The sequence below is a fragment of the Leptonotus elevatus genome, chromosome 1, assembly GCF_054856555.1.
Source record: "Leptonotus elevatus isolate MCC_2025b chromosome 1, RoL_Lele_1.0, whole genome shotgun sequence".
In the NCBI taxonomy this organism is placed as follows: Eukaryota; Metazoa; Chordata; class Actinopteri; order Syngnathiformes; family Syngnathidae; genus Leptonotus; species Leptonotus elevatus.
The window spans coordinates 24,201,194-24,214,446 of record NC_141239.1 but is presented as its reverse complement, the minus strand read 5'-3'; the positions used below and the strand labels follow the sequence as shown (position 1 = coordinate 24,214,446).

The 13,253-nt window shown below is 41.5% G+C and overlaps 1 protein-coding gene across 1 annotated transcript in view; it reads right to left on the bottom strand.

The window, feature by feature from the left end:
• Window positions 1-13,253, bottom strand: part of lmx1al (LIM homeobox transcription factor 1, alpha-like) — a 28,775-nt gene that overhangs the window by 3,015 nt on the left and 12,507 nt on the right. Inside the window, exons 4-8 of the mRNA XM_086086270.1 lie at window positions 3,716-3,948; window positions 3,398-3,561; window positions 2,898-2,975; window positions 2,712-2,832; window positions 1,817-1,972 (exon numbers count right to left, since the gene is read on the bottom strand). Of these exons, the coding sequence (XP_085942396.1) occupies window positions 1,817-1,972; window positions 2,712-2,832; window positions 2,898-2,975; window positions 3,398-3,561; window positions 3,716-3,948 (752 nt within the window). The remainder of the gene's footprint in view (window positions 1-1,816; window positions 1,973-2,711; window positions 2,833-2,897; window positions 2,976-3,397; window positions 3,562-3,715; window positions 3,949-13,253) is intronic.

Sequence of the window (13,253 nt, the reverse complement as noted above, 5' to 3'; positions counted from 1 at the left end):
AATTCACAATCAAACATCAAAGTGTACACTCATCCGCTTTGTTAATAATGTGAAATACATCGCTTTTCCCTTTAATATGTCACCTTTGAACATGTTTGTGGGAAAAAAAATGTTTTTGAAAAGTATATCATACTATAATGCTGAGCTCTCGAAAAAATAAAATAAAATAATATCATGATACAATAGAGATCCTGACGTTGACGTCACGCGTTCCAAAATGGCCGTTAGCGCAGCTATTTTGGCATGATAGGAAACGCATCTGCCACTTTGAGTAAACAACAATTCCCACACTTGAACAATGATTGACAGCTGTTGTGGACCACCTGCCACAAAAAGAAAAGGAAAAAAGGCTACCAAAAGAGGAACCAATGCTAGCCATTGTTGCACTTTGTATATGGTGGCTAAATCAGCAGATGCTAACTGTTACCACACGCAAAATGTGGGGGAAATAATATGTTTCGTTCATTTGTGCTGCAACGGTTGAATAGATATTACACAGTTGAATTTAATAACTGAACAACACCATAAAGAAGACTTTTTACGGTATAAATGACGGCGGCTGCGGGCTGCGGCCAATTTAGCAGCTGCTAAGTTGCTAACGTACATAAATAACACTGCCAAGACTTGCGTGAAACTGCCAACTTCGTTGGCATTTTGAGCACACATAAAGGGGAAATAAATCCGGATTGTACAAATTTGTAAAGCCTTTGTATGATCAGATTTGAAAGGCAACAGGGGGTAAATCCACGTTAGCAGCGCCGCCAAGTTGAAAAAAACCCTCTCCTGACACTTCCATCGGCAATCCAACATGTCCACCTCCCGCATGTATATCATGTCCTTTTCATTAAAATGACTGTCAATGCTCTTGGGTGGAAAGTTGACGGATAAACGCTAGTTTTGCCCTCCACGATATTGTAGCCCATTAACGCTGCGCCAATAATTTCCTGCCGCAGGGGGGCGTGTTCAGAGAAAGTCACGTGACGTCAGGATCTCTATAGAAAGCACTAGCACTATTAGCTTTAATTCGATTTGATTCCGATTTTTGGGTCTGCGATTCGATTCAGAATCGATTTTTCGATTAAGAAAGATTTTTGATTCAAAATGATTTGATTGACAATGATTTTTGCTTCAATCTATAGATGTGCAAGGACTTATAATGATCTACTCCAGTCTGACTCGCTAATGCTAATTGGCGCTACTCGCGGCACTTTTATCACTCAAAAGAACGGCTCCACGCTGAAAAAAACAACTTTTATTGGAATAACTTGATCGTGACTTTTTCCTTCTACTCTCTAATGTGGCTACAACTTAACAGTGTATTAGACCGCGTGGAACCACATTGCCCCTCAGTGGCCAAACCGGATACAACATAAATAGCGCTCCAAATAAAGGCACACACAGACAAAGGCAAGACAGTATAAAATAATTTAAATAAATTCGATTTTGGGACATTTAAAATTGATTCTGAATTGTACAAAATGAGAATTGCAATTCTTATGAGAATCGATTTTTTGGCACACCCCTAGTAGTAGTAGTAGTTGAAGAAGCAGTGGAAGCTGAGTGGTAATATTGGTAGCACATGATGCAGCAGTGGTTGTAGTCGGAAGTGGTACAGGTGCCTTTTGAGTGTGCTGGAGTGAATGACACTTCTTCACATAGTCTCAGTGGCCTAATGGATAAGGCACTGGCCTCCTAAACCAGAGACGATGGGTTCGAGTACCACCAGAGGTGTGTTTGTGAAATGTTTGAATTAATATAATGTAGTCATAATCTGCAAGTTTGCCTTACTTGCGACAAAACTTTAGTTGCTGCTTACCGTACGGGTGAAGCTGCTCGTTGGTCAGTTGAGGCGGAGTGAGCCCGTGTCGGAAGGGTTCCCCCCCGTAGATGTTGGGGTCCAGAGTGAGCAGCTGCTGTCGAGGCAGAGAGGGGTATCCCAGCATGCCATCCATGCCCTGACCACTCGAGCCGTCTGTGTGGAGATGGCAATACAAAACTGCTGGTTTAAAAGTAACCCAATTTGGGTGGGATTTAGGGACTAAGTCAATGCTGGGTTATTTATACCCATTGGCTTGAGAACTATTTCGTTTTAAGAACATTTAAGAATAAAGACATAAGAGTAATTTCTTAAAATAATTTAAAGAAAAAATTATTTTAAAATAAATTCATTCATTTTCCGAACCACTTATTTGAATCTATAAATCTATTCCATTGATCAAAGTTTCTATCCTGGATTTGAAAGCATTTACACTTGGTGCTGACTTCGCTTCTGTTGGCAGCTTATTCCATTTGTGTGCAGCATAACAGCTATATGCAGTTTCACCATGTTTACTTTGAACTCTGGGCTCCACTAATTGACCCCAAGTCTGCAGATCTCAGAGCCCTTCTGGGTTTATATTCATTCAGCATTTCTTTAACTTCAGGACACTCCAAAATGGCAACCAGCCTCAGCCCTCCAGCCTGCCCAAATCCAATCTTTATCCTAATCTGCTGGATCAAAAATAATTAACCCAACCTTGTGTAGAAGAAAGCCAATCTAATCTAAATCCACAGAAACTCAGTGATAGGGTTAGGAAAACAACTCAGCTTGTTTTAGTGTGGCCAAACCTAACACGGGACAAAAGTCCAACTTGTTTGACTTTCGCCAAAGTTTTGGAAGCAATGAATAAAATTGTCCAAGATGTGTCCCAAAACCTTTTCTCATTCCTTACCCTCGCTGTCATCATTGCTTTGGCGCCCCCCTCGACTCGCGCCCCTCCTGGCCCCTCCCAGCTGTTCCTGTTCCTGCTGCTGCTGCTGCTGTTGCTGCTGTCTCCGGGCAATCTTCTTCATCTGACACAAAAACACTCGAGATAAATCTCTGTTTTGCATATGATTTTGCAGACTAAATGTGTTACCTTGGCCCTCTGGTTTTGAAACCACACTTGCACAACGCGCACTGTGAGACCCGTCTCAGCAGCCAGCGTCTCTCTCACCTGGAGGTTAGATTTGGTTTGTTATACTCAATCGCATTGTTATTTTGTCTGTCTATATGAGTTAATAAAAGATTTGTGTTCAAGCATCCATTGCTTTAAGTGTTGTGAGTACCGCAGCATTGATGCTAGTTTTGTTAGCCTGTCTATGGCGTTTTTCATTGTTTGTTAGTGTTAAGCTAGTAGACTTTTGTAAGTTAATTCCTTTTGTTTTACGTTTAAGTAAGCTTTAACTGGAAATGCAAATAAAATCTTGCCGTGAATTTAGCTGCCACCATCTAGCGCTCATAACATATTTTTGTTTTTAGTTCAGGACCAAAAAAAATAACTCAATAAAATCGGCCGAGCGATAGCTCATATCTCCTCGGATCACTTGTAAGTCGAGGTACCACTGTGGTTGGAAAATGTTCAGCGCATCCTCTCACCTTGCGGCAAGGTTTGGCCGACACCTCGAAGGACGCTTTGAACGCACGCCGCTGCTGCGTGGTCAAGATGGTGCGCGGCCGCTTGGAGCGCTTGTGCTCCTTGCCCTCATCGCCGCCTTTACACCCGCCTGAGCCCCCGCCGCCATCCTCGTCCTCGCTTTTCACTGAGCAAAAATGATTAAAACAGTCAAAAACGGCCTGTGTGCGATAAAATGCGTTACTACTATACAGACAAAAGCATTGGGACGCGTGGCATTGACAGTTACAGTACAAGTATGCATGGCCAGATTGCGTCGGAATCCCGCAAAAATTTCGCACCCGATTCCGTGGGTGTGGGACTGATGGCGGCAAGCATCTCCCTCTCCTTCTCGTAGTCCATGCGGCACAGCAGCTGGCCTTCCTTCAGCACAAACTCGTCGCCCCGCTGCAGCCGGCGTTCGCACTCGCAGCAGCTGAAGCAGCCCAGGTGGTACACCTGGCCCAGCACGCGCATGATCAGCTCCGAGCGGCCAATCACCTGCAAGCAAGCGCTGCACTTCCTCACAAACAGCCTGCAAACACACAGTGGGGGGTGCACATGGTGAGGGATGCCTACATATTGGATGTAAAGTAGAGCATCATGAGGGTCAAGGAGCTGAAAGGAGGTGAGGTAATTAAAGATGGAGGCGTAGACAAGGAGCCCCCCAACACATTTATCCTCACATTCAATGATTCCTGAGATTAGCGCCGTCTCTTAATTAAAGGCCGTATAAACATTACCCAATGCACAGAGCAGCAAGGTGAACATCTGCTATGCAAGGAATTACTGTACTGTTGAATGAGAGTCTGTTTCAGATGTTGTGCTTTACTTACAGCCTTTGGATTGTAGATGGCAGTAGTGAGCCTGGAATTGAACGGCTTATGGTGAGATAAAATGATCTGTCACTCTCCATCCATCCAACCACCATTTTTCTTTTCTATTTTCCTTCAATTTAGTTACGGATTTTTTCCCCTCTTATTCTTTTGAATTAAATTAAATTATTTATTTTTCTTCATCCACCAGTCCATATTCTGTGGTGTTTTACCAGTTTGAGACACACTTCTGAAATAACACATTTGCCCAAAATGTTGTTTAATAATTATGTTACCATATGTTATTATTAAAAATGAATTATGTTCATTTATGTGAAGACAGTGATCATGTTAATGAGTTCTAGCAATAATCACAAAACTGATAAATATCATTGTGCAACACTTTAACTCTATTAATCACTTCCAGTGTTTACATTTTCAAATGTTCTCTCTTCAACAGCATTCCTAGAAAGTACCTCCTAAAAACAAACAAAATGAGCACTCCCAAGTACCACCGTCATGAACAACATTGAAATAATTATCTTAGTAGGTCTAAGTCTTCATGAAAATAATATTATTGCAATCTACTGTAACATTATGGATATGTCAAACAACAAATATTACACTAAAAAGTTAAATACGACTGGACTGACGACCTGTGATTATTTCGCGTACTGTTAGAGTGAGACCGAGTACCGCCAAAATAACTTTTTGATAATCACGGCCCTCAGACTAGCGACAAGCTAACTAATCTCTGACCACATGTAGACAAACAACCATTCCCACTCATTTACACCTATGGCCAATTTAGACAATTCAAACACTGAACTTCAGAGCTGTCAGGCAGACGCGCTAACCACTATCACCATCGTGCTCACACAATAATTCAATATTATAGAGAGCCATATATATGCCAGATTTTTCCAATTGCTCTCCTGCTTTTATCCTTCCTCTCCTCACCCTTTCATTTCCAGCCTCACCATCACTTCACACACTCGTTCCCATTCACCAGCACCTAATTCCCTGCCATTTAATTCCTCTCAAATCCCTGTTCTCGCTCTTGCTTTCCTGCAACCTCGCCATCCCTCCAACCCCCCCCCCCACCTTAGTATTTTCTGCCAGCATTCCCAGTTTGCCCTCCTAGCCCGCCTCCCCCAGTTCACTGAAACTAATAAAGACGGGATTAATTAGATTGTTGTTTAAACAGGGCGATGGCCAGACAGACGCTGTAAACTCATAACCAGGGATTGAGGATAGCATGGGGTTAATCTCTCGCTACTCACTTATGCACACTGAGCCACGCACAAACACACTTGAGTATCAATACTTATTCTGATGCGGGCCGCCATACCGCTGCCACTCCTGCAACCAGGAATCAAGGATTTTTGGTTTTAGCAGGATAACAGTGTCGGAGATCTAGTTTGAGCCAAAAAGCAGGAACTAGATACAAACCGGGATAAGGCGGAAGGGAGTACTGGCACGAGGGTGTGCAAGGGGGAGGAAGGCACAGACAAAAAGTGTTGTTGCTCCCTGACTGAGTGCGAGGAAGGTGTTGCTGCACAAATCTGGAGCCAGGTCTGCACATTAGAGCTCCTAATCTGTCATTCCGTCCCAAACGCAGCTGCCATGGCTAATCTCTTCCATTCCATCTGCCAAAAAGCATTTCCAAATTCCCCCAAATGACTGTGTTTTCAAATCAATGGCAAATAGCAAAGGTGGCCAAAGTACTCACATCTAGTTCCTAAAAGGGGAGTGAAAAATCACTTCTTCTTTTTTCCAAAGCTGTCAGTGTGGTCTGACAGTAGTACATCAGTAAAGTGGTCTGTGAAAAAAAAAAAACAGCCCCCCCTGTCCACATTTTGTACCTCTAATTTGATTTTTAAGAATCCACCGCGCCCAAGGAAAAACAACCTATCAGAGGCAAACTGACAAGATGTCAATCACTCATGCACTCTCAGGCACACTTGGCTTCGAAAGTTAAAAAGATGAAATTTGACAGATTCCAAACAACACAAGAGTAGTCAAAGGCTCCCTTTCAAAATGATCAGTATTTCTGCTCAACAGGTACGTTTATCACCTATTTTTTTTTTTTTTTAATTGATTGAACTTTTTCAAATAATTTAAGGGGAAGTCTAACTGCGCATGCATGGGAGGAGAGTGGAGTTTTCTTTCTTTTGGTATTTTTGTCGACTTTTCACTGGTAGTACTGGGTTTAATGGGTGTTTGCGTCCGTGACAGTTTCCCAGTTCTACCAGTGAAAAGTACAAAAATACTGAAAGAAAGAAAACTCTACCCGCATGACATCGGAAGATAAACTTCAAGATTCCCCTGCCTCCTTGCGGATGATGTGATGTGGGCAATTTCAAACCACCTATTGCTTAATGACTCGGAATTCTGAACATTAGTGTTTACATCCTAAATGTATGTTTGTGAAATAGTGACTTTTATCCCTGTAGCACTAATGAAGCGCCAATGACAGGAGAGTTCTTTTTTTGTGTGATTCTGATGTTGATCTGTAAACATCCCTGTGTAGAAAATACAGATTTCCAGCAAAAGTAAAAGTAGTTGGAAAAATACTCAAAGTAGAGATGCCTGAAAAATTAGTAACTGAGTATTTGTGCTTTGCTATTTCACACTACTGCTCTCTGGTTGATATGTCTTTAATAACACATGCGACACTTCCTTTCACCCGGGGGAACAAAACGCTCCAAAATGACGACGATTGCTCGACATGAGACCGACCGTGTTAAATCCTCACATTCCCTAAATAGGGGCGCATGCGGCGTGGTGGGAATATACTCAGCACGGCAAATGGAGGCAACTCGGGGCAACTGCCACAGAGGGGGGTCTGTAAGTAGATCAGTCTAATCCCCTCCTAATAGAAGTATCATTCACACTGGCCCTGACAGGGGTGCAACTAGCGGCTAAAGAGCAACCACATGCGGGGCCATCGTGGGATTTTAAACAGCATACCTGAATGTATTGCACTGTTCTCGTGGGAATAGGAAATCCTACATCAACTGTCCAATGCCACTGAGCACATAGAGTTGACGATTTGACAGGGAAGAAGTCCCAAAAAACTCACATAGCTTTTTGCAGCTTGTGTGGGTGTGGGACCGCATCCCACTCACTTGTGACCATGAACACAAAATGAAGGGAAAAAAATGATGGATGATTGCTACTTCTGTGTTTTTTTTTTACAAGTATCTACAAGGTGTTGAATGAAAAAAGCAAGGGTATATAACGCAGAAATGATCAAGAAGAATGTAGTTAACAGTAACGGATGAGGAAAAGCACTTGAAGGAGGCCTGGAAATGACCTTCCTTTGTTAAGTCGCGCCTGTGATAGTGAGCGTGTTGTACAAGCAGCGTGTCAAACAAGGTGAACATGAAAGACGGAGGAGAACAGTCGACGTTGCGAGCGCTTCAAAAAGTTGTGGGCTTGCTGATCATGCGGAGGGGGTTAGAGGCCATGAATAATTACAAGTAAAAAAAAAACTGCTTCACTGGAGGAAGTAAGTATTTGATTCAAAGCTGATTTTGAAAGTTTTTATTCTAAGAAATAAATGAACAGTCTCACATGTTTATGGACGCTTCATTTTAACTGTGATAGAAAGAATATCAGGAAGATTTTAAAATTAAAAAGGGAAATAAGTAATGGAGCCCACGACAGTGGGGATTGATCTGGCAACAATGAACAAGCATAGGTAGCGGCAACAACAATTTATTAATTTCTCACCATACGTGTGTTAAAGTAGGCTAGTTAAAAATTACAAAATAGGCACTTTATTAGGGAATCGAGATAAAATAATAATAATAAAAAAAACTTTTACGGAAATTGATGTGGAAAAAAAACACAGCAAACTTAGTTAACGGTTAGTCAAAATCAAATAAAACCAAAATGTTAGTAATTCAACTCAAAGAGCAAAACAAGAGGGAGGGAAAAAAACAACAAAACAAATTTGCACTGATTCTACCAGCCAAAGTGCATCAGTGCTTTAACGTGCTTTAGTTAAGATACTATTTTTAGCTAAAATACCGGTAAACAATGTAATGAGAGCTTAGATTCGTGTTGCAGCAAACATACACAAGGAGACGCAGGACGTTTCAGTGGAGCCACTTTCCCCTCACAGACCACTCTGCGCCTGTGTCCAAATTCACAAGGCTGGGTCCTCCGAACGCCGAATTTGTCGGCTGTATGACGTCACTCCCGGCGCGACTCGACAGCACGCACGGATTTATGACTGATTTACAGACAAAGCAAGCCTTAAACTTAAAAAGTTTACTGTCCGATTAGACCTTTTTGTGTGTGTGTGTGTGTGTTTTGTTTTGAGTGTTTTGTTTTTCTTGTGTCTTGTTTGACAGCACCGTCTATGTGCTCAGTTTGAATTGGATGTTGAAGTGTGAAGAAAAAAGAAAAAAAAAGACTGATTTACACATGAATGGATTGTCAGTCAATATGCTACCGACAAGCAGTATTGACAATCCATTCATATGTAAGTCTGTGCGTGCTGTCGAGGCACGTCGGGAGTGACGTCATGTAGCCGACAAATTTGGCCTTTGGAGGCTCAGCATTGTGAATTTGGACACAGGCCGCGACTCTCAGCAAAGCTCAGCAAAGCTCAGCAACGCTCAGCAACGCTCAGCAACTGACGACTGCTTGGCGTGCACCGGTGTTTCACGTTAACTTAATTAGTCGGCAGGCAGAGTGGGACGGGTAAGACGGGGCTGATGCATTTAGGGACAGTTGGGAAAAACTAACGCCCAATCTAACCACCTGGTTACATCAGTATTTCTGAGACTCTTCATTTATTTTTTTGTACGAAAACATTTAAAATCAGCAGGGGATCAAGTACTTATTTCCTCCACTTTGTATGCAGTGAAAAACTGGTCCTTGCAACGCCTTTTTCATGGCAAATCTTCTGAATATTTGTCAAACTTTGACGGCATGACCCACAAAGGACAGCATAGGCAAAAAAGTTTGATAATTTCATGACACCCATCTTTCTAGGATACATGCTAACATCAAGTCAGTCGAGACAAAGCTTAGACAAAATATGTGTTTGGTTAAATGTATAATCCGAGTACTGTAATTGGGTTTAGTTTTTAGGTAAACTACAACTGATGTGTTCAAAAACTGCCTACAGAAAGTACTTGTTGATTGTTTTTATCTGCCAAACTTTACACAGCACTCGGGGAGTAAAGCATGTTGTACGACAGGCTTGTATTGGCTAACTATTTTAACGTGTCCAAGTATAGATTTAGGCCAGGGGAGTCCAAGTTCGGTCCTTCAGAGCCACTATCCAGCCTGTTTTCCATGTCTCCCTCCTTCATCAGCAAGCTTTGCAGAATCCTGATAACGATCCTGATCATGAATCAGGTGTGTTAGTGGAGAGAAACATGAAAAACAGGTTGGGTAGTGGCTCTCGAGGACCGAACTTGGCCGCCCCTAATTTAGGCTATCAATAGCGGTATACATACATTTTCATCGGTACAGATGTGCAAACAAAACAACAACAACAATATATATTTGTTTGCCCCCCAAAAAGGTGATTCATTTGTCGCCGATAAATAAATAAATTCCAAGAGGGCCTTCGCATTGCCTGGTACATGGCTGTATTTCACACAATACAATCACGATAACACAATCCAAAGACAGGTCTTGAGTGCAACAATATCTGGCCTATTACCATGCAATCATTTCATAAATATGTATATGTCCCAGTGTTGTCTTTCAGAATGATGATATATATCTCAAGATGTATGCTTGTAGTACGGCTGCCGTACTAGAATTGACCATCATTTGAGAAATCCCAGAAAATGACAAACGATATGCAACTGTTGTACTTTTAAGTCACTTTGGTATCCATTTTCTTATGCGCGTGTCTGCGTGTGTGTGTGTGTGTGTGTGTGTGTGTGTGTGTGTGTTTGTGTGTGTGTGAGCGCACGTTGAGCGGATATTGCGCTGTGAAGCAAAATGGCTGAGAGCCAAGGTTCAGTAATCACATCATCTCCGTTTATTAAATCTCCCTGCACTGCTTCTGTGTTATTAAAATCTCCCAGCATTCCCCACGATACTTGCTACCCCTGCCACCTCTCACTCACTCACTCACTCACACACACGCACACGCACGCACACACACACACACACACATACACAGAAAACACTATATGCACAGTCACATAAGCAGCAATGCTCAGTTTGTGGAAAAGCAGATAAGGTGCTGAGGCCCAAACATCCATAAAACAAGGCCAGATGCTGTTGTTTGGGCACCGTGGCGTACGCTGATAAACTAACATGGTAAACAGTCCTCTTGCTTGAATGAAAGTTTCCGAAATGAGTTAAAAAAATAAACAAATGCAATCTTTACTGCCCTGATAACGCAAACTTACATCTCTCAAGCCATCTCTTTATATACAACACTAAGTCCACCCCAGAAATATTGTAGAGCATTACAAAACATATATATATATATATATATATATATATATATATATATATATATATATATATATATATATATATATATATATATATATAAATTATTATTAATTTTTTTCTAAAATGTTTTCCCATGGTTAAATCGTTTTTTTTTAAATTATATTTTCTTCTGCAAAAGTTCTACGTACGTGTTTTATTGTGTTATATTTACAATGTTAATATGTTTAGCTAGCAAAATATCGTGATAATATGCAGAGCTGAAAAAATGTAAGAGAATGGCAAAATTATGAGTTTGTCTGTTTTCCCATGTAAAAGTACAGTGGAACCTCAGAGTTTGAACTTCTCAGAACTCGTACAATTCGGACTTCAAACAAAAAATCGGAGTAAAAAATGCCTTGGAGTTTGAACTCATTTTCGGAGTTCGAACACCCAAGCTAGCTAAGCAGAACGTACTTTGAAAAAGGGTAGCCGAATGAAGCAGAGCAATGCCGAAAGCTCACGTTGCGGTAGTTGAGATGATGCGTTGCTCATTTCCTGTCAGATCGTAAAAACTCCCGCAGGTGCTCCATACTCGCGAATGCATTTAGATTTTTCAACAACAATTTTCTTCACCATGGGCCCAAAGAAAGACAACAGTGCCAGTGGCAGCAAAGAAAAACATACAGTGCTACGAACCACAGTGGAATTAGGAAGGAGATTATCGCGCCGTTGTAACTACCGTGACTACTTCTGTAAATACTGGCACGAGGACCCCCCTTAGCTGTTAAACAAGGTGCCTGACGTTAAACAACGCACGCAAGGACCGCTTAGTAAGCTAACAATATGCCCAATGTAAAATACATAAACTCAGCACTGAACTAAAGCTAGCATTAACATAGCATTTATCATCCACTGATGCCATCACACCACAATAAAAAAGGTACGTTTTTTTAAATTGTTTAAATACTGTACAGGGTGTAAATGTCAAAAACATCAATAGAAATTAAAATAGGAATTTTCTGTTTTTGGAGCTTGGGAACGGATTAATTGCATTTACATTATTTCCTATGGGAAAAAATGTTTCAGAGGTTGAACAATTCAGACTTTGAACACTTTGCAGGAACAAATTATGTTCAAACTCAGAGGTACCACTGTATGTTTGAATAAAATGACCATTTTCATTTTATTCCATAAACTACCAATAACTCCCTTTTTCCAAAATATTGTATTTATTTGCAAAACATGGGAAATAGTCATTCTACCAAAAGAAGTGTCCAATATTTTATTGGTCTTTATTTTTCCATCAGTCTCCCCCCCACAGCCGTCATGAAGTCACTTGAAGGCACCACTGCATATGTTTAATGTTGCACAGAGTTTATATCAAGCATATTGAAGTAAAAGCGTGACGTTCCAGTGCAAAGCGCCGACGATGAAAACCCAGCTTGTATTGTCATTTCTCTCAGGATTATGTTTGATTTTCACCTGATGCTACCAAAAATTAATGCAATGCGCGAGGACCTAGCCCACATGTGTGTGCGTGTGGCTGTGTGTGCGTGTGCGTGTTAGTTTAGATAAAACAGTTAATCCCCAGGCCACCAGAACGCAATATCCTGTCTGCCCGCTTCTCATTTCCTGTCTGTCTCAGGCGGAGCGGGAAGCAGCAGGGCAAGGGAGTGGGGGTGCTGGGATGGCGGTGACGGGGGACAGCGGGACCCGTTGCCCCAGAAACAGGAGATGCAGCGATTCGGTGGAAAGTGTCTACGCCGTTCCCCCGCCTCCTCTATTCTCTCTCACACTCTTCCTCCTCTTCCTCTCTGCTTTTATTATCTCAGATTTAATAAAGGCGAGGCGAGCAGCTTGTTCTGCCATGAAACATTTATTAGCTGTCTGTTATAAAACTGTTGTGTGTGGGGGGGTGGGGGTGTTGGGGTGAAAGATGATGGGGTCTCATAATATGCAAAAATTGATGGCAATATCGCAACCTCACAGATGAGGCTACCTCCCCCCCCCCCCAAAAAAAACCCAATCCACCTTGTCTTCTTCACGCTCTCCATCGTGCTCGCTCCATCAAGTGACAGTTGGCCTTTCATAATACTGTAAAAACTTCACAACAGCATGTCGCTGCCATATTTAGGACTCAACTTCACCTATCATCTACTGCAGGTCTTGCACTCTTAAAACTGCTGGGTTAAAGGTTACCCAAATTGGGTGAAATTGCTAACCCAGCGCTGGGTTCAAAACAAGGGGCCAATCAAACATCGGGGTAATTTGATGAGTTGACCCAGCACGTTGGGGCACGATTTTGATCTAATATTGGGTACTAACAACCCATGCTAATGAGTTAAAGCACTTGTGGTTAAAAATCAGGCTAGAAGAAGAAGAAGAAAAAGAAGAAGAAGAAGAAGAAGCAATTATTATTATTTTTAGATGATGCTGTACAATAACTGCCATTTTAGCCTATAAAAGTTGTTTCCTGATGTTTTATTGTTAACCAAATAGAAACTAAATATGTAGATCAAACTAAATACTTGACACTTTATTTACACTATACATATTTTTCAAACTTTTTTGTGTTCTAGTAAACAAACTAGGAAAAAGAACTTCA